A 27,395-nucleotide genomic window follows, 5' to 3' on the forward strand; every position below is an offset into this window, starting at 1 on the left:
AGGCTCCAGGCTCTGAGCCATCAGCCCAGAGCCTGACGCGGGGCTCGAACTCCCGGACCGCGAGATCGTGACCTGGCTGAAGTCGGACGCTTAACCGACTGCGCCACCCAGGCGCCCCTACAAGTTTTATCCAACTACTAAATTATCTGCAAAGCCTTTAAAAATTTTATGAAAACTAATTTGGTAAGGCTCTAATATTAAAAATACATTTATCTCAAAGTTAAAAAAATTTTCTCTGACTTATGACTCAGAATGTTATTTCCAAGAGTGGCCTTAGTATCCCATGATACTATAAATAGTTTCTATGTTATGTCAGTACACAGGTTCTCAATATTTGATCATAATATACTTCTTTTACTATTATTTTATTTGTGGATTTTAAGGTGTTAAAGATTTATCTACAAAACAAACTTCGTTTACTATGAGCTATGGCTACTTTGTATATTTTTGTTATTTTAGATTTTAAACAAAGGTTCATAATAATACTGTAAAATTACATACATCACTGCCATTATTTGTGACACTAATGTGCAAATATATAAGCATGCAGAGACTTTTTCCTGGTTCACTTTAATGGTTGCATAAATTTGGATGTCATGATGTACTCAAGTCTGAATCCCATCACACACTAGATTTAGTCAATTCAGGTATTGTAACTACCTAGACTGTGACAACAGTAAACGTTGGATATACCAACTATGCTTCCTGAAATTCGAATGATGTCATCAGTAATCAGTCTAAACTTAAACCAAACTGTCGTAAGTCCAGGTGTAATAAAATAAAGTGTTTCTTTTTTTTTTTTTTTTTTAAATTTTTTTTTTCAACGTTTATTTATTTTTGGGACAGAGAGAGACAGAGCATGAACGGGGGAGGGGCAGAGAGAGAGGGAGACACAGAATCGGAAACAGGCTCCAGGCTCCGAGCCATCAGCCCAGAGCCTGACGCGGGGCTCGAACTCACGGGCCGCGCGAGATCGTGACCTGGCTGAAGTCAGACGCTTAACCGACTGCGCCACCCAGGCGCCCCTAAAGTGTTTCTTTTATCTCATCACTAGATATGTTACCTGTGAGCCTTTCAAAAAGTTACATTATTTAATAGATTTCTAGAAGTCTAGCACAGCAGGTTGGAAACTACTATTTAAAAATGTTTTTAATGTTTATTTTCGATAGAGAGAGATGGGGGCCCAGGGGTGGGGCAGAGAGAGGGAGACAGAATCTGAAGCAGGCTCCAGGCTCTGAACTGTCAGCACAGAGCCTGACGCAGAGCTCAAACTCAAAAACCGAGAGATCATGACCTGAATTGAAGTCAGACGCTTATCCAACTGAGCCACCCAGGCACCCTGAGGAAACCACAATTTTAATAGTAGCATGCATCTTCATACCATTCTTTTATTTAACAGAAAGTGAATTTCCTTGTTTGAGAACTTATGAAATAGACAGGTATACCTTCAACAAATTCAAGCTGAGAATATTCTTTGAGATGATTAGATAACTTTTAAAATATGTATATATAACATACATATATACACAAAAAGCTAAATAGAAGATTAAGCAAAAAAAAAAACCCTCTTCTATCTTGTAGGATTTGTAGCTGCAAGTGTTTCTCTGAAATACTGAAATTGGGTCACTCTACTGACAGAAGCTACTTGACATTTGGTCATATCACTGTGAATACAATGTTGCCTGAAAACTAGAGAGAAATAGAAGGCAAGATAGTTTGAGAAGAAGAACACGGGAATGACAATCAAAAGAGAAAAAAAAAACTTTTCCTAATGTTTGTAGTCCCTAGGTGTGTATGACATAAAGAAGTTAAGTAGTAGACTTCATATTCCACATCTTTCTGCAGACAATGAATGAATTAGAATATAACACCTGAGATATTTTAATATTTAATATTTTAAGACTCTCTGGAGAAAAAAAATTTACACTATTTGTATTATATTCCAAAGTGGATGCTCAAGAAAACAAACATTTAATTTATGAAAGAAAAAAATTACTAAATTATACTTACTCATAGACCCTTGACTCTTCAACCATTCCAAGCTGGTTTAATAATTTAAATGTAATACAGCCATTTTTCATATTGTTATCCAGAACAGTTATACCGAGAACAAAATAATAGCCTACAAAAAATATAGAATGCAATTGACATTATTATTATTTTCTACTTATTTTTGGTACCTATACAGATATAGATGTGTGTTTGTAAATGTGTGTATAATATATGTATTATATGTAATATACATGTAATACATGTAATTACATACATGTAATCTAGACACATATTATATATGCACATAATATCAAGAGGCATTTTGTACATGGGTAATATATTTTCATTTTGTCAATTTTTAACTAGACTTGAAAATGAGAAATGGAAAAACCTGCCAGAAAGTCATTGGTATGGTAAAGAGCTGGCCAAATAGAGAATACTAACTGGTGTGCAAACCAAAAAAAATCATAGTTTAGGTCAATGAAACAATTTTTATTTTTCAGTAGCACACCTAAAATAAATATGATGTTTCCATATTTATCTGAGGAATTGTCTTGGCTAAAATTGCTTGACAAATATAATTCCCAATTTCATTGTTTTTTAGGAATGACTGTAAAATTAAGTATTTTTATATATACCCAGCTCGTAGTAGCTCTTATTCAAAATACCCAGTCAAAATATCTGTACACTGAAAACTACATAACGCTTATGGGAAAAAAACTGAAGAAGACACAAAGAAATGGAAAAATATTCCATGCTTTTGGTTTGGAAAAACAAATGTTGTTAAAATGTCAGTACTACCCAATGCAGTCTACATATTCACTGCAACCCCTTTTCAAAGGAACATGAGCATTCTTCACAGAGCTAGAACAAACAATTCTAAAATTTTTATGGAACCAGAAAATACTTCAAATAGCCAATGTAATGTTGAAAAAGAAAATCAAAGCTGAAGGCATCACAATTCCATACTTTAAGCTGTATTACAAAGTTGTAATCATCAAGACAATATGGTACTGACACAAAAATAGATATAGATCAGCGGAACAGAATAAATAATACAGAAATGGACCCAAAAATGTATGACCAACTAATCTTTGACAAAGCAGGAAAGAATATCCAATGGAAAAAAGACAGTCTCTTAAGCAAATGGTGTTGGGAAAACTAGACAGCGACATGCAAAAGAATGAACCTGGACCACTTTCTTACACCATACACGAAAATAAACTCAAAATGGAAGAAAGACCTAATTGTAAGACAGGAAACCATCAAAATCCTAGAGAAGAAAACAGTCAACAACCTCTTTGACGTTGGCCACAGTACCTTCTTACTAAACATATCCCTGGAGGTAAGGGACACAAAAGCAAAAATGAATTATTGGGACTTTATTGAGATGAAAAGGTTCTGCATAGTGAAGGAAACAATAAGCAAAACTAAAAGGCAACCGATAGAATAAGATGAGATATTTGCAAATGATATATCAGATAAAATGTTAGTATCCAAAATCTATAAAGAACATGTCAAACTCAACACCCCAAAAACAAATAATCCTGTGAAGAAATGGGAAAAATACATCAACAGACACTTTTCCAAAGAAGATATCCAGATGGCTAACAGAGACCTAAAAAGATGCTTAACATCACTCATCACCAGGGAACTACAAATCAAAACCACAATGAGATACCACCTCACACTTGTCAAAATGGCTAAAATGAATAACTCAGGAAACAACAGATGTTGGCAAGGATGCAGAGAAAGGAGAACCCTTTTGCACTGTTGGTGGGAATGCAAACTGGTGGAGCCACTCTGGAAAACAGTACGGAGGTTCCTCCAAAATTTGAAGATAGAACTATCTTATGGCCCAGCAATTGCAACATTAAGTATTTATCCAAAGGACACAAAATGCTGATTCGAAGAGGCACATGCACCCCAATGTGCAGCACTATTGCCAATAGCCAAGTTGTGAAAAGAGCCCAAATGTCCACTGACACACACACACACACACACACACACACACACACACAGGAATATTACTCGGTGATCAAAAAGAATAGAATCTTGCCATTTGCAACAATGTCAATGGAACTAGAGTGTATTATGTATGCTTAAGTGAAATAGTCAGAGAAAGAGAAGTATCATATGATTTCACTCATGTGTGGAATTTATGAAACAAAACAGATGAACATAGGGAAAGGGAAGGAAAAATAAGATAAAAATAGAAAGGGGGTCAAACATAACAGACTCTAAAATACAGATAACTGAGGGTTGCTGAAGGGGTATGGGGTGAGAGGGTGAGCTAACTGGGTGATAGGCATTAAGGAAGGCAGTTATCAGGATGAGCACTGGGGGTTAAATGTAAATGATGAATCACTAAATTCTACTTCTGAAACCATTACTACATAAAATGTTAAATAACTTGGATTTAAATTTAAAAAAATAAAAGAGGAAGAAAAAAATTCCCAGCTAAAAATTGATACATATTTCAGAGGCAAGGATACTGAACTCACCCCCATATTCAGTGTTGTCTGAACTATAGAGAAAGTTCTGACTCCCTGTGAGATTTTTTTTAGCACAGAAGAATTTATTAAGGAATATGTAGCTCAAACAAGCATTCAGGGCCAGAGAACAAGGCTCAGCCAGAAACACTGCCCCAAAATCACAGGACAGACTGCTTCAAGATCCCATTGCTACCACTTCCAAACATGAGCTAGAAGATTAGCTAAGAAAGCAAGTTTAAGACACTTTCATTTCTATGATGAGAAAATATTAACACATCTGGACAGGAAATACCCAGAGGGAGGATTTAAATTCACATCAAAGTGATATTTTTAAGTATGCACTACATCTACCCCTTTTACCAACTAACATCAATATCCACTCTTCCTCCTATATTTCAAGCACGATGCTATTATTGCTTAGATGCCCATTCCATAGTACTAATAACAGCCAAGTGGGCTACATTTGGCTGCAATCCAGGGTAAGGCAATACCCATTCTTTTAGTTCTATCCCAATCCTGTTGTGATATTGTAACTTATGGACTAGAATGTACAGTCCATCTCCATCATACTTTATATAAGGGAGGTAGAAACCAGTCCCTGTACTGTGAACTATTTCTTAGAAGAAAACATATAAAAACAGAACATGGAATGTATGAAATTATCTTGTGAGAAATACATGTAGTAAAACCATGCAGGCTAGGTGTTAAATGTTGCTACCGAACAGACAAGAGTAACTTCTTGTTTTATGCCTGATGCTTACTTAGTACCACCTTAAATGAGATAATTTATTTACCACTGGACCTCAAGAAATTCTAACACAAGAGACTGAAGAACCACTTCTTACTCTGAAGTGACTCCCCAGCTTCAGACAAAAGACTGTTTCACCTCACCCGGAAAAGTAGGTGTTCAGACTCTCTCAGATGATTTCTGGTAGTGTGACATATTAAGATGTCACAGAAAAAGCCCATCTCATGTTACAAGTACATGGAAATGATGACTGTACAATCCATAAATTAAATACAAAACCAAGCTCAGATGAAGGCAGGGAAAATATCATAAGGCAGAAAGGAAGAGAAAATAAAGGCAAAACATAAGGAGGACTGAAGCCCTGGATCCCTACAGGACCTGGGAACTAGATTTAGCATGGAGACAGAGGATGCATGTCAGCTTCCATGCACAGGAGGCATGATGCTAAGTAAAGGAGCTCAGTAATATAGAAGTTAAACCCAAAAGGAAGAAGTAGGGGAGGGAGAAGAAGGCCAGATAAAATGTAGAAAAACAACTGGTAAATAGAGTATTTGATGTAATAGCATCCATAATAAATACTAATTGTTAAACAACAAGTGGAATAAAATACTATAGAACATAATATTCAAGATGGAAAAAAAGACACAGATTCAAGGGGTCTATGAGACAAATTGTTGTGATAGAATCAGATAAAATCAGGAGGCAATTTTATGTACAAAGAAAAAAAGAAGGAAGTCACCAGGCAACTATAAAAATCCTGAACTTTTATACATCTAAGAAGCCATAGTCTCAGAATAAAGCTAAAATCTAAACAATAGCTTCCTGCTCAAAATAAAAGATTTAAATAGGACTCAAATTCCAACATAATAGACAAAATGCTCAAAACATTATTGAAAATTGCCCATTATACCAAGAACAAAGACAATCACAACTTTGGTGAGAAAGGAAATCAATTGATGCCAACACTGAGATGAATCAGATGCTAGGATTATCTGACAAGGATTTCAAAGAAGCCATTATAAAAATGCTTCAAAGTCAGTTTCTTGAAAAAAAATGAATAGAAAAATCTGAGCAAAAAAATAGAAACTGGAAAAGAAAGTAGAAATTACATAAGTAAAAACTACAGTAATGTATATATAACTCATTGCATGTGCCTGACGGTAGAGTGGATGATTAAGGATAGAAATCAGTGAATCTGAAGACAGATCAATTTGGCACTCAATCTCAGCAATGTAGAGAAAAGAGATTGAGGGGGAAAAAATTAACAGGGCCTCAGACACTTGTGGGACTAAACAAAAGATGTAATTTCTGTGTTATCATATCAAAAAGAGAGAAAGGAGAGTGAGGCTGAAAGAGTATTCAAAGAAATGATGGCTGATGGCTGAGGACTTTCTAAATTTGGTGAAGGAAACTAACATGAAGATTCAAGAAGCTGAGTGAATGTAAACAGGATACTAAACAAATCCTCACCATGTCATCTCAAAACTAAACTTCAGAAAACTGGGAGGAGGAGCCAAGATGGTGAAACAGCATGGAAGGTTTTTGTGTGTCTCACATCCATGAAATACAGCCAGACCAACACTAAACCATCCTGCACACCTAGAAACCTAATCTGAGGATTAACACAACAATCTACACAACCTGAACCACAGAATTCAGCAGGTACGTGGCATGGAGAGGTGAACTTGGGGAGAGAGAAAACATGGAGGGCACGGAACAGCTTTTGCATGCAGAGAGAGGATGGACATGGTGGGGGAGAATAAGGGGAAAGCACCCCTCCCTAAAAGCAGCTGGAGAGAAAGTGGAAAATTGGAAACAGCTGCAGGGACTGAACTAAAAAGGGAGAAAGGAGAAAGGAGAGGGTTTAAATTCCATTAAGACTGTAAACAAGGGGATCACAGTCTGCAACTCTGCATCTCAATACCTGACAGTGGTCTGGTGTAAAGGGTGAATCCCCAGGAGCAGAGCGGGGTCCGACAGGTTCTCGGGCTACAAGGGGAGAAGCGGTTCCACTGCTGGAGAGAAGCGGTTCCACTGCTGGAAGGACGTTTGGTAGAGGCTGTGAGGCCACCTGTGCCCAGCAGACCCCAGAGAAGGGCCACATTCACTGGTGCTGGAACAGGGTCATTGGGGGTGAAGCCTGGTGCCAGATGTGTGTTATTATTTTCCATACCCCTGAGGTGCTGCTGCTACACTGTCTCACGAACTTCTTCTGGGGCGGGCTAGCACCCAGCCGCAGTTAGTGGGCATCGGCAGCAGCATGATCCCGCAAGCATTCCTGGGTGTGGCCGGCACCCGACTATTGCTCTGTGAGACCCTCCACAGAGGGGCAGAGCAGGTCAAAGCCACAGTACCTCAGAAGTGGGGGGATGGGGAAGGCAGCGGCATCTGAGACAAAACTCTGGAGGGAGGTGCTGCCTGGGGTCTGGTCACTAATGGTGTGGAAACGGCGAGTGGACAGAAGCTGAAGATGAAGGATGGGTGCACAATTGCTGATCAGGGAGAAAAGAGTTCCAATACTAGAGACTGAGTAGCTGGGTGACACCATTTTTACTGCTCCCACACATGCGCATATGCACCTACAAGTGCCACAACAATCCACCCCAGTAGGCTAGCAGCGCCATCTAGCAGATAAGGGAGCCGTTACACTAAGCCCCGACCAACTGGGCTGACCAAGCTCTTCAAGAACACAAGTCTCACCGCTTGCTCAGTTTATGTACTATAAAGTGCTTCATAGTCTGACTTCCAGGGGAAAATGAAGTAATTTAAGTACTATTTCAATCTGTTAGCAGGTCCAATTATTCAATTTTCTTTCTTTTTTCTTTTTTTCACCTCTTTTTCTTGAATACAGAAAGAGAAAAAAGTTATTTTTATTTTTAGTTTCTATTAAAAATATATTTCTTTAATTTTTTCTACTATATTCTTTACTTTTGTGTAATTTTTTTTCAAATTCCATTTTACTTCCATCATTTCATTTTAGTCTATTTCAGTATTTTCATTTTTTTCAAATTCCCAATTTCCTTTGTTTCCCCCTTTTTTCTCTAATCTATCAAACCACTTTCAACACCCAAACCAAAACACACCCAGGATCTAGCATCATTTATTCGATTTTTTGTATGAGTGTGTTTTTAATTTTTTAATTTTAATATTTTTTAATTTTAATTTTTCTACCTCATTAATTCCTTTTCTCCCTTCAAAATGACAAAACGAAGGAATTCACCCCAAAAGAAAAGAGCACGAAGAAACGACAGCAAGGGATTTAACCAACACAGATACAAGCCAGATATCTGAAGCAGAATTCAGAATCATGATAATAAGAATACTAGCTGGAGTTCAAAATAGATTAGAATCCCTTTCTGCAGAGATAAAAGAAGTAAAAACTAGTCAGGATGAAATAAAAAATGCTACACCTGAGCCGCAATCATGGGTGGATGCCTCAGGGGCAAGGATGGATGAGGCAGAACAGAGAATCAGCGATATAGAGGACAAAATTATGGAGAATTATGAAGCAGAAAAAAGAGGGACATTAAGGCAAAAGAGCATGATTTAAGAATTAGAGAAATCAGTTACTCATTAAAAAGGAACAACATCAGAATCATAGGGGTCCAGAAAAGAAAGAGAGAGAAATAGGGGTAGAAGGGTTATGTGAGCAAAACATAGCAGAAAACTTTCCTAACCTGGGGAAAGATACAGACATCACAATCCAGTAAGCACAGAGGACCCCCATTAGAGTCAACAAAAACCGACCATCAGCAAAGCACATCATAGTCAAATTCACAAAATACTCAGGAAAGAAGAGAATCATGAAAGCAACAAGGGGAAAAAACTCCCTAACCTACAAGGGAAGACCAATCAGGTGTGCAGCAGACCTATCCAGAGAAACTTAGCAGGCCAGAAAGGAGTGGTAGGATATATTTAATGTGTTGAATCAGAAAAATATGGAGCCAAGAATTCTTTACCAGCAAGGCTGTCATTCAAAATAGAAGGAGAGATAAAAAGTTTCCTAGACAAACAAAAATTAAAGGAGTTTGTGACCACTAAACCAGCCCTGCAAGAAATTTTAAGGGGAACTCTCTGAGAGGAGAAAAGATTAAATTATAAATAAATAAACAAATAAATAAATAAATACCAAAAGCAACAAAGATTAGAAAGGACCAGAGAACACCACCAGAAACTCTAAGCATCATAATGGCAATAAATTCATATATTTCAGTACTAACCCATTAAATGTCAATGGACTCAATGCTCCAATTAAACTACATAGGGTAACAGAATAGATAAGAAAACAAGATCCATTTGTTTACAAGAGACCCACTTTAGACCTAAAGACACCTTTCGATTGAAAATAAGGGGATGGAGAACCATCTATCATGCTTATAGTCAACAAAAGAAAGCCGGAGTAGCCATACTTGTATCAGACAATCTAGACTTTAAAATAAAGACTGTATCAAGAAATGCAGAAGGGCATTGTATCATAATCAAGGGATGTATTCACCAAGAGGACCTAACAATCATAAACATTTATGTGCCAAATGTGAAAGCACCCAAATATATAAATCAATTAATCACAAACATAAAGAAACTCATCAATAGTAATACCATAATAGTAGGAGACTTCAACACCCCACTCACAGCAATGGACAGATCATCTAATCAGAAAATCAACAAGGAAACAATGGCTTTGAATGACACACTGGACCAGATTGACTTAACAGATATATTCAGAGCATTTCATCCTAAAGCAGCAGAATACATATTCTTTTCCAGTGCACATGGAACATTCTCCAGAATAGACCACATGCTAGGACATAACAGCCCTCAGCAAGTATAAAAAGATCGAGATCATACCATGCATATTTTCAGACCATAACGCTATGAAACTCGGAATCAACCACAAGAAAAAATGTGGAAAGGTAACAAATACTTGAAGACTGAACAACATCCTACTAAAGAATGAATGGGCTAACCAAGCAGTTAAAGAGGAAATTAAAAAGTATATGGAAGCCAATGAAAACGATAACACCACAATCAAAATCTCTGGGACGCAGCAAAGGCAGTCCAGGCCTTTCTAAAGAAGGAAGATCTCAGATACACAACCTAACCTTACGCCTTAAAGAAGTGGAAAAAGAACAGCAAATAAAAACCAAAACCAGCAGAAGACAGGAAATAATAAAGATTAGAGCAGAAACTAATGCTAACGAAACCAAAAAAAACAGTAGAACAGGTCAATGTTAATTCTTTAAAAGAATTAACAAAATTGATAAACCACTAGCCAGTCTGATCAAAAAGAAAAAGGAAATCACCCAAATAAATGAAATCAAGAATGAAAGAGGAGAGATCACAACCAACACTGAAGAAATAAAAACAATAACAAGAGAATATTATGAGAAATTATATGTCAATAAAATGGGCAATCTGGAAGAAATGGACAAATTCCTAGAAACATATACACTACCAAAACTGAAACAGGAAGAAATAGAAAATTTGAACAGACCATAACCAGTAAGGAAATCGAATTAGTAATAAAAAATCTGCCAAAAGACAAGAGTCCAGGGCTGGATGGCTTTACAGCGTAATTCTACCAAACATTTAAGGAAGAGTTAACACCTATTCTCTTGAAGCTGTTCCAAAAAATAGAAATGGAAGGAAAACTTCCAAACTCTTTCTACGAAGCCAGCATTACCTTGATTCCAAAACCATACAGAGACCCCACTAAAAAGCAGAACTATAGACCAATTTCCCTGATGAACATGGATGCAAAAATCCTCAACAAGATATTAGCCAACCGACTCCAACAATACATTAAAAACATTATTCACCACAACCAAGTGGGATTTATAACTGGGATGCAGGGCTGGTTCAATATCCACAAAACAATTAACGTGATTGATCACATCAATAAAAGAAAGGATAAGAACCATATGATCCTCTCAATAGATGCAGAGAAAGCATTTGACAAAATACAGCATCCTTTCTTGATGAAAACCCTCAAGAAAGTAGGGATAGAAGGAGCATACTTAGAGATCATAAAAGCCATATATGAATGACCCAATGCTATTATCATCCTCAATGGGGAAAAACTGAGAGCTGTCCCCCTAAGGTCACGAACAAGATGGGGATGTCCACTCTCGCCACTGTTATTCAACATAGTATTGGAAGCCTCTGCAATCAGACAACATAAAGAAATAAAAGGCATCCAAATCGGCCAGGAGGAGGTCAAACTTTCCCTCTTCTCAGATGACATGATACTCTATATGGAAAACCCTAAAGATTCCACCAAAAACTCATAGAACTGATTCATGAATTCAGCAACACTGCAGCATATAAAATCAATGCACAGAAATCATATGCATTCCTATACACCAACAATGAAGCAACAGAAAGAGAAATCAAAGAATAGATCCCATTTACAATTGTAAATTTACCATAAAATACCTAGGAATAAATCTAACCAAAGAGATGAAAAATCTATACACTGAAAGCTATAGAAAGCTTATGAAAGAAATTGAAGAAGACACAAAAAAAAATGGAAAAAGATTCCATGCTCCTGGATAGGAAGAACAAATATTGTTAAAATGTCGATACTACCCAAAACAATCTACATATTCAATGCAATCCCTATCTAAATAATACCAGAAGTCTTCACAGAGCTAGAACAAATAATCCTAAAATTTGTATGGAACCAGAAAAGACCCCAAATAGCCAAAGCAATCTTGAAAAAGGAAACCAAAGCAGAAGGCCTCACAATCCCAGACTTCAAGCTGTACTACAAGGCTGTAATCATGAAGACAGTATGGTACTGGCACAAAAACAGATACTCAGATCAATGGATCAGAATACAGAACCAAGAAATGGACCCACAAACGTATGGACAACTAATCTTTGACAAAGCAGAAAAGAATATCCAATAGAATAAAGACAGTCTCTTCAAGGGGTGCTGGGAAAACTGGACAGCGACATGCAGAAAAATGAAACTGTACAACTTTCTTACACCATACACAAAAATAAACTCAAAATGGATGAAAGACCTAAATGTAAGACAGGAAGCCATCAAAATCCTCAGGGAGAAAGCAGAAAAAAACCTTCTGACCTTGGCCGCAGCAACTTCTTACTCAACACGTCTCCAGGGGCAAGGGAAACAAAAGCAAAAATGAACTATTGGGACCTCATCAAAATAAAAGCTTCTGCACAGCAAAGGAAACAATCAGCAAAACTAAAAGGCAACCGACATGATGGGAGATGATATTTGCAAACGACATACCAGATAAGGGGTTAGTATCCAAAATCTATAAAGAACTTATCAAACTCAACACCCAAAAAACAAATAATCCAGTGAGGAAATGGGCAAAAGACATGAATAGACACCTCTCCAAAGCAGACATCCAGATGGCCAACTGACACATGAAAAAATGCCCAACATCACTCATCATCAAGGAAATACAAATCAAAACCACAATGAGATACCACCTTACACCTGTCAGAATGGCTAACATTAACAGCTCAGGCAACAACAGATGTTGGCGAGGATGCAGAGGAAGAGGATCTCTTTTGCATTGTTGGTGGGAATACAAGCTCGCACAGCCACTCTGGGAAACAGTATGGAGGTTCCTCAAAAAACTAAAAATAGACCTACCCTACGACCCAGCAATTGCACTACTAGGCATTTACCCACGGGATACAGGTGTGCTGTTTCGGAAGGACACATGCACCCCATGTTTATAGCAGCACTATCAACAATAGCCAAAGTATGGAAAGAGCCCAAATGTCCATCGATGGGTGGATGAATGGATAAAGAAGAAGCGGTATACATATACACAATGGAGTATTACTCGGCCATTAAAAAGAATGAAATCTTGCCATTTGCAACTACGTGGATGGAATTGGAGGGTATTATGCTAAGTGAAATTAGTCAGAGAAAGACAAATATCATATGACTTCACTCATATGAGGACTTTAAGAGACAAAACAGATGAACATAAGGGAAGGGAAACAAAAATAATATAAAAACAGGGAGGGGGACAAAACAGAAGTGACTCATAAATATGGAGAACAAACTGAGGGTTACTGGAGGGGTTGTGGGAGGGGGGATGGGTTAAATGGGTAAGGGACACTAAGGAATCTACTCCTGAAATCATTGTTGCACTATATGCTAACTAATTTGGATGTAAAATATAAAAAAAAATAAATAATGTAAAATAAAATAAAAATAAATAAAATAAAATAAAATAAAATATCCAGTTAAGAAATAGGCAAAGGATATGAACACACATTTCACCAAAGAGGATATACAGAAAAGATATTCATTATTATAAACCATCAGGGTAACAAAAATTAAAACCACAATATGGCATCACTATCCACCTATTAGAATGAATAATTTTTTTTAAATAATGACAACACCAATTATTAGTAAGAAATCAGAGAAATTGGATAACTCATACTTTGCTGAGGGGATTGCAAAATGATACAGTACTCTGAAAAACACTTGGTCAATTTCTTATAAAGTTAATTATCTTCTGACCTAGCACGTGCATTTCTTAGGCCTTTGGAGAAATGAAAACTTAAATTCACACAAAAACTTGTATATAAATGTTCATAGCTTTATTCATAAAGCCAAAATTAAAAATATCCCTCGTGTCCTTCAAGAGATGAACAATTAAACCAGCTGTAGTACATATATACCATGGAATACTACTCCACAATAAAAAGGAATGATGGATAAACCTCCAGAGAAGCTGAGTGAAAAAAAAAAAAGAGGCAATTAAAAGGTCACATACTGAATGAGTCCCTTTATATAACATTTTCAAAATGACAAAATTCTATTTATTTTTTATTGTATCTTCTTTTTTTTTCTTTTTTTTAAATTTAAACTTTAGTTAGTTAACATACAGGGCAATATTGGTTTCAGGAGAATTCAGTGATTCACCACTTATATACAACACCCAGTGCTCATCACAAGTGTCCTCCTTAATACCCATCACTCACCTAGCCCATTCCACCCACACCTCCCTCCATCAACCCTCAGTTTGTTCTCTATCATTAAGAGCAAAATGATAAAATTTTAGAAAAGCAGGACAGGATGGTATATGTGGTTATAAAAGTATCACCCAAAGGATCCTTGTGGTGATGGAACTGTTCACGATCTTCACTGTAGTGACAGATACTAGCCTTAAACGTATGATTAAATTGTACAGAACTACACACACACACAGACACAGAGGAGTGCCTGGGGAAATATGAATATCCTGGTGGTGATATTATATTATAATTATACTATGTTGCAAAATATTAACATTGAGGAAAACTGGATAAAGTGTACACAGGAGCTCTCTGTATTTCTTATATCTGCATTTGAATCTAAATTTAATTTAGTAAAAATTTTAATTAAATAATAGGCCTAATTCCAAATGGTACAATATAACACTAATATTTTAAAAATTATTTTAAAATATTTTAAAAATTACAATATCTTAAAATTGATAGCAACTGTGTGTGCAAAATATTAACACTAACAGCCCTAAAAATACTTTTATTTTTTATTTATTTTTTAAATGTTTGTTTATTTTTTAGAGAGAGAGAGAAAAAGAGTGCGAGCAGGGGAGGGGCAGAGAGAGAAAGAGAGGGAGACACAGAATCTGAAGCAGTATCCAGGCTCTGAGCCGTCAGCACAGAGCCCAAGGCAGGGCTCAAACTCACAAACTGCGAGATCATGACCTGAGCCAAAGTTGGATGCTTAACTGACAGCCACTCAGGAGCCCCCAAAATACTTTTAAATACGAGAATCGATTTTAAGTACTTATCCATCAGTAACTAAAGTCAATGGCAGTGACTTGAAACTTCTCGTAAGATTCTTCTTATAATAGGATTTACCTTTATTTATAAACAACTACCAGCTTTTCATCTTTAAACAGAATAAAATTTAAAATAGCTCCTCATAAGTCTAATTATTTAATATATTTCTAAGAGATTCTCTCTTGTTCATTGAATTTTCTCTTGTCTCTAAATATATAGGGGAGGTTATTATTTACTTATACATTTTGTATTTATATAATTTAGGTTCAGTTCCCAAAGGATATTAATAGTGTAGACAGATGTCTTGAACTCTATAATCAGGTGTATGTTGACATAACTCTAAAGGTGGGAAGGATAATCAGGCAAATTTGGAGGAAAAGAACAAACAGACTTTATTGTTTCTTTGGGAAAATATTGTCCAAAGCATATGTTCATTCAATCTAAAATATCAAGTCCTTATTTGAATTTGGCTCTAACAAATTTCAGAATTCCTTGAGATTACATGATGAAATCGGAGTCGGTTGAAAGAACATTTTGGAGAATATATAAATTAGTATATAAAACTAATTATTTGTTCATTTGTTGAAAATGTTAACTTACTGCAGAATGGTTTTGTGCCAGTAGTATCCAAAAACACAGCGGTCCTGAGAAATCTTTTTTCTTTTCTTTCTTTTAAAACATCTTTCCATAGCTCAGCTTGATAACCTGAGATTTGAGAAAGAAAACATTAGAAACTAGACTTCAAGCAAATAGCACACAAAGCTTTCAAATCACTAAAGGAACTAAAGGATCAATGTATTATAATAATTATTATAATTATAGTTCAGGATCTTTATCACTTAAAAATGACTTTTCAAATAATTTTACATTATATTTATTTTAATTACATGATAATTCAAATTAAAGATTCACAAGCAAATCTACTCCCTGGAAATCTTATCAGAGGTTAGAATACTCTATATGGCTACAATCCATTTGTAGCAGTCTTTACTAATATATCATAAATTAAGAATTTTATTTGTGTCTTTTTAGTAAATATAGCAGAATAAAATTATTAGATAAAATAAACACAGAATTTAGTTCCATGAGTACACGCCCCAATTCTCCTACAAATACACATTCAAAGAGATACAGTATAGATGTCTGTACATTATATATAATACATGAAGTGTAGATAACATCTATATACACTATATATTATGTATATAATATGTATATTTCCAATATATACATTATTACTAAATTTGAAATATTATCACACACGTATACATATTGAAAATGCTTCCCACTTTATGTATTTGTCTCTTTCCACTTTCTACCTCTGAATTTGAAATGTGAACAAGGTAGAAAGAACACTGAATTGAGAATTAAGGATTTTAACTCTAGCTCTCACTCGTGTCCTTACACAATACTTATGCTCACACTGGGTCACAATTTTCTCATTTATATGGAAGAGCAATGAAACCAGAAAAGCAATCCCTAACATGAGGTCTGAAGAAAAGGAATCCCACAGGATGTTTTCTGGACAGAAGAGGTCTACAAGAAAATAAGTCTGACAAAGCCTGCATATTGCCTGTCTCTCCTAGCAATTCTCTATGCATGTTAGTATAAACCTCCTGCTGAAGAAAACTGCAGGAAGCTTTTTAATTCAGCCTTTGTAATTGCTTCCCATTTAATAGAGCCCCTTTGGCTCTGGAAACATTTCTGGCAGATCCTGATCATGACACTGATCAGATGTTTACATGCTCATAACATGACTGGGGGTTGGTAATGTCTTTGGAAAATCCTGAACAAACAACCTCTGAGATTCTTTCCAGCTCTTACGTTCTATTTTTATGTGGATTCATTTTTCTCTATAATTTCCCACCAGCAGGCTGTAGTTATCGAAAGTTGGAATACTTAACCGCTCTTGCCAAGTTTTATCAATTTGGAAGGTGTGAACCATGTATGATTCATGTCTACTTGCTAATAGCAAATGAAAAGCTAACAATGGTTTATACCTCTCCACTTGCTCCTAAAGCTTTCCATAAAAATAAAAACCCTCAATGCCACTAAGAATGCACAACTCTCAAAAGAAAGAAAGAAAGAAAGAAAGAAAGAAAGAAAGAAAGAAAGAAAGAAAGAAAGAAAGAAAGAAAGCAGTCTCTTTCTTTAGTGGAAATATGCATGGATGATAAATAGTGACAGTCCTCTGCAAAGCAAGAACAAAGATCCTCATGAGACCACCAGATCTGTATACTACACTGAGCATAGAAAGGCAGTTGATTAAACTTCTCTCACTAAATACCTTATAAAATACTTAGTAAGAAATAAACTCTTGTGTCTGGTTGTTCCACAGGCAATTTTTCCATAAAATGCTAACATGTTCATAAGTAAATAAAAAGCTTCCAGCAAAAAATACTAACAATTATGTTATTCATTTTCCATAAAATCTTATAGTCATCATACCAATCTCACTTACCTAGCCTAGGACATGATTTTTCCTTGAAGTCGTCACAGTCCACACATGAACCAGCATGGAAATCTTTGTATGAAGGACAAGGAAATGAAATAAAATTGCAGGTTGTTTCCAAAGATGCCATGAACAAGTAAACGGCTCTCTGGTGACTGCATTTAATAAATGCAACGCCTTAAGTGTTAAAAAACAAAAAACAAAAAACAAGCAAAAGAACTGCAGATGTATTAAACCAAGTTCAAGCAAATTAGAGAAAAAATTAAAGGTTAAGTTCTACTCAATACCATGCACTTGTGAATATTGAAATGTTGCCTGACCACAATGTGCCGTTTTATCTCAAGCAGCTAGAGGTAGTACCATTGAAAATGTAAATTCAGTATGCTTTTACAGGAGATTTAAAAGACATTTTTCTAAAGTAATAATTACCACAGGGGAAAAATGTGTTTAATTTCAATAATCTGACACACTACAAACACAGTGCCACAACACTTAATGGCTATGTACACATGGTTCTCTTCTAACCCCTCACCCCTAATATTTCTATTTAATGTCAGAGAGGATTATGAAACCAGGTAACATTAGAACTTCATTATGTCCCTTTCTTTCCTCAACTTCTCACATCCTTATAACCTTTGATCAAACTTCTCTAGCTACAGTGGGCTTTGGCAATATGTTACTTGACAGGTGTCACTGTAGATGCTTCCTATGGCTCTGAACTGAGCCAAACTCCACACCTGGAGCAGCTGTTTGGCTATTTATGTAACAACCAAGTGCAAGAGATTATGAATCTGTGTTTGTACAATACTATAGTGATGGTAAAGATTAAGTCCTGGAACCGAACTCATGTTATGTGATACTTTGACCAGATTGCTTCTTCAATAACTCAGAATTTCTCCTAATGTTTAAAATAATGAAATACAACTGTTGAAACTAATGTCATAGGTTTCATCATGACCAAATGGTATATCTACTGGTCAACTTTATGAACCAATAAAAATCCAATTAAACCATTTTTCACCAATGACTCTCATTAATCATGAGCAACAGTGATCAAAATCTTGCCCATAGATTAAGAGGGAAAAAAAGTAAACTGATTTTCTTTCATCATTCTGAATCATCTGTAATTCATTCAAAAATATTATTGGTATACCTGAAAAAATGGATTTGGGACAGCCAGGTTGCTTTTTTCCTCCATTTGCATAAAAATCTATATGTCCCAAAGGTTCATTAATGCCTAAACCTGAGAAGAAAAGCACTGGAGAATCACAAAGTGAACATAATCAGGTCAGCAACACTTGTACAAATAGCATCTCCTATAAATTCCATTGAAAGTGACTCCTACAGTTTGAATGGAAAATAAAATACATGCTATTTTTAAAAAGATGCATTTTAATGCCTCAAATTAACTCCTCTTGAAAATTATGTCATTAATTTAACATATTTATCAGTCACCGATTTACTATGCCCATCACAGTTCTTTGTGCTATGAATATGCAAGTAAAAAAGAAAAAGAGAGAAAAAAATCCTTTTTTTTTTTTTGGTGGAAATTAAATTTTAATTAAATTAAATTAAATTAAATTAATTTAATTTAATTTAATTTAATTTAATTTAATTTAATAAAACAAGTAAGAATATAGTATGCCAGATAATAGTAAGGGCTGTAGAGAAAACACAAGTAGAACAAGAGTACAGTTAGTGCCTAGTGAGAGTGGCAGGTTGCTCTTTCAAACAGTTTGGTTAGGGAAATGCCCATTGAGGAGGTAGAGTCACACAAAATGTGAAAGATGTAAGACAGTGAGCCAAGCAGAAAACTATGTGAGCGTACCTAAAGTATTCAAAGAAGCCAGGCTAGCTGGAGTACAACGTGGATGAGGGAGCACTGGAAAGAATGAAGCCAAGTCATACAGGACCTTTTAAGCCAGTGTGATGATTTGCTTGTACCCTGGATAATAAGGCCTAAGACTTGGTACTAGATTCACTAACTGGAAAAATCTAAATATGCTGCTTCAGCTGGAACAAACTGGGCCAGAGTGACATAAACCTGTAGCTATGATTTAAGGGCTTTTGTGTATCTGTAGATCCTCAAGGCACTGGAGAATTACAAATTCTGAGTCCATGATTACCAATATGGGATCTATAACTTGGGGAAGTCATAGGAATGAAAGAGGGTAACAAGTTCAGAATACTCAGGACTATGATTAGAAATGAAAATCTTGCTGCCAAGTAAGCCTGCTGGGCTTTGGCTTAGGGACTACAAATTTCCTACAGCATAATAAACTCTTAAAAGTGATTGGCAATAGATTTATATAACAAAGTAAATACTTGCGGCTGACAGTCAGGATTAAGATGCAGCAACATGATTTAGTTCTAGTATGTAACAGAACAAGATAACCGTTAGTGAGGTATTTATTACCAGAGCATAAGAACACTGGGCATGTGCAATATCGGGGAGGGGATTCAGTGTGTAAGGAAAGGCAAAGAACAATTTTTTTTCTTTTTTTTTTTCCTTCTTTTAATGTTTATTTATTTCTGAGAGAGACAGAGACAGACAGACGATGTGAGTGGGGGAGGGACAGAGAGAGACAGGGAGACACCAAATCTGAAGCAGGCTCCCTAAGCAGGCTCCAGGGTTTTAGCTGTCCACACAGAGCTCATGAACCACAAGATCATGCCCTGAGCCGAAGTCGGATGCTTAACCAACAGAGCCACCTAGGCACCCCAGCAAAGAAAAATTTGGGTGAATTCATTGGAACTCGTTAGAATTGGGAAGCATAAGTGTGATTTGACTGTAACAGTGGTGAGGGTTTGATAGCCTCTTTATATTCCATCAACTGCCTGCAATTTCCTAAATATGGCCCCAAAAAACAAAAAGGCCAATGATTTTGGAGACCTTTAATTTCCTTATGTCTGAACTCAACATGGAGTTCCAAGAATAGGGGTTCCATGTTGGAGCCATCATTTTCTCCAATCTTCTACTAAAGTAGAATCAAGCCAAGAAGACTCCTCAGGGATCAAAGAGAAGCAAAAGACATTTATATTAACTTAACAAACAGCCCTTGATGTCATTTTCCCTTTATCAGATGGAGGAAGATGAGCAGTTTGGTCATTTAGGTCATTCATTTCCTTCATTTGAGGAAGTATAGGAAAAGCATATATCGCTTTTTAAATTTTCTTTTTATTATAGTTTATAATACATATATGAAGAAAACATAAATGGATTCTTCTATGGATTAATTACTATCAGGGAAATAGCCAATTAGCTACCACACCAATGTCAACATATAGCACCTGGAAACCCCTACAGTGTTCTTATCTAATCACCAGCTTCTCCTTTTCCTACAATAATAATAACTACCTTTTAATAAAATAATTTTTTTGCTAATCTTTAGCTTCTAAGGATGCCTCCCAAAACATTACAATTTATATTTTCCCATATAAAAATTGACTCATATTCATGTATCCTTTTGTGTATGCTTTTATTATAAACTTGCTTTTTTATAATAATCCAAATTGGGTATGATTCATTATCCATTTTTATATGTTGCTGAATTGGTTTACTAGTGTGATGATTTATGTAGAATTTTTGTATCCATGGTTATAATAGAAAATGTCCACAAATTTTCTTTTCTGTAATGTCTGTCTCAAGTTTTGACATTAAATTTATGAAGGCTTTTTAAAAAGGTTTTAAACAGTTTCCTACATTTTTTTTACTTTTTAATTTTTTTAAACATTTATTTTTATTATTTTTTTTATTTTTTATATATATGAAATTTATTGACAAATTGGTTTCCATACAACACCCAGTGCTCATCCCAAAAGGTGCCCTCCTCAATACCCATCACCCACCCTCCCCTCCCTCCCACCCCCCATCAACCCTCAGTTTGTTCTCAGTTTTTAAGAGTCTCTTATGCTTTGGCTCTCTCCCACTCTAACCTCTTTTTTTTTTTTTTCCTTCCCCTCCCCCATGGGTTCCTGTTTAGTTTCTCAGGATCCACATAAGAGTGAAACCATGTGGTATCTGTCTTTCTCTGTATGGCTTATTTCACTTAGCATCACACTCTCCAGTTCCATCCACGTTGCTACAAAAGGCCATATTTCATTTTTTCTCATTGCCACATAGTATTCCATTGTGTATATAAACCACAATTTCTTTATCCATTCATCAGTTGATGGACATTTAGGCTCTTTCCATAATTTGGCTATTGTTGAGAGTGCTGCTATGAACATTGGGGTACAAGTGCCCCTATGCATCAGTACTCCTGTATCCCTTGGATAAATTCCTAGCAGTGCTATTGCTGGGTCATAGGGTAGGTCTATTTTTAATTTTCTGAGGAACCTCCACACTGCTTTCCAGAGCGGCTGCACCAATTTGCATTCCCACCAACAGTGCAAGAGGGTTCCCGTTTCTCCACATCCTCTCCAGCATCTATAGTCTCCTGATTTGTTCATTTTGGCCACTCTGACTGGCGTGAGGTGATACCTGAGTGTGGTTTTGATTTGTATTTCCCTGATAAGGAGCGACGCTGAACATCTTTTCATGTGCCTGTTGGCCATCTGGATGTCTTCTTTAGAGAAGTGTCTATTCATGTTTTCTGCCCATTTCTTCACTGGGTTATTTGTTTTTCGGGTGTGGAGTTTGGTGAGCTCTTTATAGATTTTAGATACTAGCCCTTTGTCTGATATGTCATTTGCAAATATCTTTTCCCATTCCGTTGGTTGCCTTTTAGTTTTGTTGGTTGTTTCCTTTGCTGTGCAGAAGCTTTTTATCTTCATAAGGTCCCAGTAATTCACTTTTGCTTTTAATTCCCTTGCCTTTGGGGATGTGTCGAGTAAGAGATTGCTACGGCTGAGGTCAGAGAGGTCTTTTCCTGCTTTCTCCTCTAAGGTTCTGATGGTTTCCTGTCTCACATTTAGGTCCCTTATCCATTTTGAGTTTATTTTTGTAAATGGTGTGAGAAAGTGGTCTAGTTTCAACCTTCTGCATGTTGCTGTCCAGTTCTCCCAGCACCATTTGTTAAAGAGGCTGTCTTTTTTCCATTGGATGTTCTTTCCTGCTTTGTCAAAGATGAGTTGGCCGTACGTTTGTGGGTCTAGTTCTGGGGTTTCTATTCTATTCCATTGGTCTGTGTGTCTGTTTTTGTGCCAATACCATGCTGTCTTGATGATGACAGCTTTGTAGTAGAGGCTAAAGTCTGGGATTGTGATGCCTCCTGCTTTGGTCTTCTTCTTCAAAATTCCTTTGGCTATTCGGGGCCTTTTGTGGTTCCATATGAATTTTAGGATTGCTTGTTCTAATTTCGAGAAGAATGCTGGTGCAATTTTGATTGGGATTGCATTGAATGTGTAGATAGCTTTGGGTAGTATTGACATTTTGACAATATTTATTTTTCCAATCCATGAGCAGGGAATGTCTTTCCATTTCTTTAAGTCTTCTTCAATTACCTTCATAAGCTTTCTATAGTTTTCAGCATACAGATCCTTTACATCTTTGGTTAGATTTATTCCTAGGTATTTTATGCTTCTTGGTGCAATTGTGAATGGGATCATTTTCTTTATTTGTCTTTCTGTGGCTTCATTGTTAGTGTATAAGAATGCAACTGATTTCTGTACATTGATTTTGTATCCTGCAACTTTGCTGAATTCATGTATCAGTTCTAGCAGACTTTTGGTGGAGTCTATCGGATTTTCCATGTATAATATCATGTCATCTGCAAAAAGCGAAAGCTTGACTTCATCTTTGCCAATTTTGATGCCTTTGATTTCCTTTTGTTGTCTGATTGCTGATGCTAGAACTTCCAGCACTATGTTAAACAACAGCGGTGAGAGTGGGCATCCCTGTCGTGTTCCTGATCTCAGGGAAAAAGCTCTCAGTTTTTCCCCGTTGAGGATGATGTTAGCTGTGGGCTTTTCATAAATGGCTTTTATGATCTTTAAATATGTTCCTTCTATCCCGACTTTCTCAAGGGTTTTTATTAAGAAATGTTGCTGGATTTTGTCAAAGGCCTTTTCTGCATCGATTGACAGGATCATATGGTTCTTCTCTTTTTTTTTGTTAATGTGATGTATCACGGTGATTGATTTGCGAATGTTGAACCAGCCCTGCAGCCCAGGAATGAATCCCACTTGATCATGGTGAATAATTCTTTTTATATGCTGTTGAATTCGATTTGCTAGTATCTTATTGAGAATTTTTGCATCCATATTCATCAGGGATATTGGCCTGTAGTTCTCTTTTTTTACTGGGTCTCTGTCTGGTTTAGGAATCAAAGTAATACTGGCTTCATAGAAGGAGTCTGGAAGTTTTCCTTCCCTTTCTATTTCTTGGAATAGCTTGAGAAGGATAGGTATTATCTCTGCTTTAAATGTCTGGTAGAACTCCCCTGGGAAGCCATCTGGTCCTGGACTCTTATTTGTTGGGAGATTTTTGATAACCGATTCAATTTCTTCGCTGGTTATGGGTCTGTTCAGGCTTTCTATTTCCTCCTGATTGAGTTTTGGAAGAGTGTGGGTGTTCAGGAATTTGTCCATTTCTTCCAGGTTGTCCAATTTGTTGGCATATAATTTTTCATAGTATTCCCTGATAATTGTTTGTATCTCTGAGGGATTGGTTGTAATAATTCCATTTTCATTCATGATTTTATCTATTTGGGTCATCTCCCTTTTCTTTTTGAGAAGCCTGGCTAGAGGTTTGTCAATTTTGTTTATTTTTTCAAAAAACCAACTCTTGGTTTCGTTGATCTGCTCTACAGTTTTTTTAGATTCTATATTGTTTATTTCTGCTCTGATCTTTATTATTTCTCTTCTTCTGCTGGGTTTAGGCTGCCTTTGCTGTTCTGCTTCTATTTCCTTTAGGTGTGCTGTTAGATTTTGTATTTGGGATTTTTCTTGTTTCTTGAGATAGGCCTGGATTGCAATGTATTTTCCTCTCAGGACTGCCTTCGCTGCGTCCCAAAGCGTTTGGATTGTTGTATTTTCATTTTCGTTTGTTTCCATATATTTTTTGATTTCTTCTCTAATTGCCTGGTTGACCCACTCATTCGTTAGTAGGGTGTTCTTTAACCTCCATGCTTTTGGAGGTTTTCCAGACTTTTTCCTGTGGTTGATTTCAAGCTTCATAGCATTGTGGTCTGAAAGTATGCATGGTATAATTTCAATTCTTGTAAACTTATGAAGGGCTGTTTTGTGACCCAGTATATGATCTATCTTGGAGAATGTTCCATGTGCACTCGAGAAGAAAGTATATTCTGTTGCTTTGGGATGCAGAGTTCTAAATATATCTGTCAAGTCCATCTGATGCAATGTTTCATTCAGGGCCCTTGTTTCTTTATTGACTGTGTGTCTAGATGATCTATCCATTTCTGTAAGTGGGGTGTTAAAGTCCCCAGCAATTACCACATTCTTATCAATAAGGTTGCTTCTGTTTATGAGTAATTGTTTTATATATTTGGGGGCTCCGGTATTCGGCGCATAGACATTTATAATTGTTAGCTCTTCCTGATGGATAGACCCTGTAACTATTATATAATGTCCTTCTTCATCTCTTGTTACAGCCTTTAATTTAAAGTCTAGTTTGTCTGATATAAGTATGGCTACTCCAGCTTTCTTTTGGCTTCCAGTAGCATGATAAATAGTTCTCCATCCCCTCACTCTGAATCTAAAGGTGTCCTCAGGTCTAAAATGAGTCTCTTGTAGACAGCAAATAGATGGGTCTTGTTTTTTTATCCATTCTGATACCCTGTGTCTTTTGGTTGGTGCATTTAATCCATTTACATTCAGTGTTATTATAGAAAGATACGGGTTTAGAGTAATTGTGGTGTCTGTATGTTTTATGCTTGTAGTGATGTCTCTGGTACTTTGTCTCACAGGGTCCCCCTTAGGATCTCTTGTAGGGCTGGTTTAGTGGTGACAAATTCCTTCAGTTTTTGTTTGTTTGGGAAGACCTTTATCTCTCCTTCTATTCTAAATGACAGACTTGCTGGATAAAGGATTCTCGGCTGCATATTTTTGCTATCTAGCACCCTGAAAATCTCGTGCCAATTCTTTCTGGCCTGCCAAGTTTCAAAAGAGAGATCAGTCACGAGTCTTATAGGTCTCCCTTTATATGTGAGGGCACGTTTACCCCTTGCTGCTTTCAGAATTTTCTCTTTATCCTTGTATTTTGCCAGTTTCACTATGATATGTCGTGCAGAAGATCGATTCAAGTTACGTCTGAAGGGAGTTCTCTGTGCCTCTTGGATTTCAATGCCTTTTTCCTTCCCCAGTTCAGGGAAGTTCTCAGCTATAATTTCTTCAAGTACCCCTTCAGCACCTTTCCCTCTCTCTTCCTCCTCTGGGATACCAATTATGCGTATATTATTTCTTTTTAGTGTATCACTTAGTTCTCTAATTTTCCCCTCATACTCCTGGATTTTTTTATCTCTCTTTTTCTCAGCTTCCTCTTTTTCCATAACTTTATCTTCTAGTTCACCTATTCTCTCCTCTGCCTCTTCCATCCGAGCCGTGGTGGTTTGCATTTTGTTTTGCATTTCCTTTAAAGCGTTTTTCAGCTCCTCGTGACTGTTCCTTAGTCCCTTGATCTCTGTAGCAAGAGATTCTCTGCTGTCCTGTATACTGTTTTCCAGCCCAGCGATTAATTTTATGACTATTATTCTAAATTCACTTTCTGTTATATTATTTAAATCCTTTTTGATCAGCTCATTAGCTGTTGTTATTTCCTGGAGATCCTTCTGAGGGGAATTCTTCCGCTTGGTCATTTTGGATAGTCCCTGGTGTGGTGAGGACCTGCAGGGCACTTCCCCTGTGCTGTGGTGTATAACTGGAGTTGGTGGGCGGGGCCGCAGTCCGTCCTGATGTCTGCCCCCAGCCCACCGCTGGGGCCACAGTCAGACTGGTGTGTGCCTTCTCTTCCCCTCTCCTGGGGCGGGATTCACTGTGGGGTGGCGTGGCCCGTCTGGGCTACTTGCACACTGCCAGGCTTGTGATGCTGGGGATCTGGCGTATTAGCTGGGGTGGGAAGGCAAGGTGCATGGCGGCGGGGGGGGGGGGGGGGCAGGCTTAGCTCGCTTCTCCTTAGGTGATCCACTTCAGGAGGGGCCCTGTGGCAGCCGGAGGGAGTCAGATCCGCTGCCGGAGGTTTGGCTCCGCAGAAGCACAGAGTTGGGTGTTTGCGCGGAGCGAGCAATTTCCCTGGCCGGAACCGGTTCCCTTTGGGATTTTGGCTGGGGGATGGGCGGGGGAGATGGCGCTGGCGAGCGCCTTTGTTCCCCGCCAAACTGAGCTCTTTCGTCCGGGGGCTCCGCAGCTCACCCTCCCTTTGTCCTCCAGCCTTCCCGCTTTCCGAGCAGAGCTGTTAACTTATGACCTCCCAGACGCTAAGTCGCGCTTGCTGTCGGAACACAGTCAGTCAGGCCCCTCCGCTTTTGCCAGCCGGACTCGGGGGCTCTGCTTGGCCGGCGAGCCGCCCCTCCGCCCCGGCTCCCTCCCGCCAGTCCGTGGAGCACGCACCGCCTCGCCGCCCTTCCTACCCTCTTCCGTGGGCCTCTAGTCTGCACTTGGGTCCGGTGAGTCCGTTCTGCTAATCCTCTGGCGGTTTTCTGGGTTATTTAGGCAGGTGTAGGTGGAATCTAAGTGATCAGCAGGACGCGCGGTGAGCCCAGCGTCCTCCTACGCCACCATCTTCCTCTTGTTCCAAACATTTATTTTTTGTGAGACAGAGAGAGAGAGAGAGAGAGAGAGAGAGAGAGAGTGTGTGAATGGGGGAGGGGCAGAGAGAGAGGGAGACACAGAATCTGAAGCAGGCTCCAGGTTCTGAGCTGTCAGCACAGAACCTGATGTGGGGCTCTAACTCATGAACTACGAGATCGTGACCTGATCCGAAGTCAGATGCTTAACTGACTGAGCCACCCAGGCACCT

The 27,395-nt window shown here is 37.5% G+C and overlaps 1 protein-coding gene across 4 annotated transcripts in view; it reads right to left on the reverse strand.

Moving 5' to 3' along the window:
• LIPI (lipase I) overlaps positions 1-27,395 on the reverse strand; it is a 53,460-nt gene that overhangs the window by 18,238 nt on the left and 7,827 nt on the right. Inside the window, exons 4-7 of one of the 4 annotated variants that reach the window (XM_030330464.2) lie at positions 18,633-18,722; positions 17,489-17,656; positions 15,628-15,732; positions 2,011-2,122 (exon numbers count right to left, since the gene is read on the reverse strand). In XM_030330464.2, the coding sequence (XP_030186324.2) occupies positions 2,011-2,122; positions 15,628-15,732; positions 17,489-17,656; positions 18,633-18,722 (475 nt within the window). The remainder of the gene's footprint in view (positions 1-2,010; positions 2,123-15,627; positions 15,733-17,488; positions 17,657-18,632; positions 18,723-27,395) is intronic. The other 3 variants (XM_036064301.1, XM_036064299.1, XM_036064300.1) reach the window with 3 other exon arrangements.

The sequence above is a fragment of the Lynx canadensis genome, chromosome C2 (genome assembly GCF_007474595.2).
Source record: "Lynx canadensis isolate LIC74 chromosome C2, mLynCan4.pri.v2, whole genome shotgun sequence".
NCBI lineage: Eukaryota > Metazoa > Chordata > Mammalia > Carnivora > Felidae > Lynx > Lynx canadensis.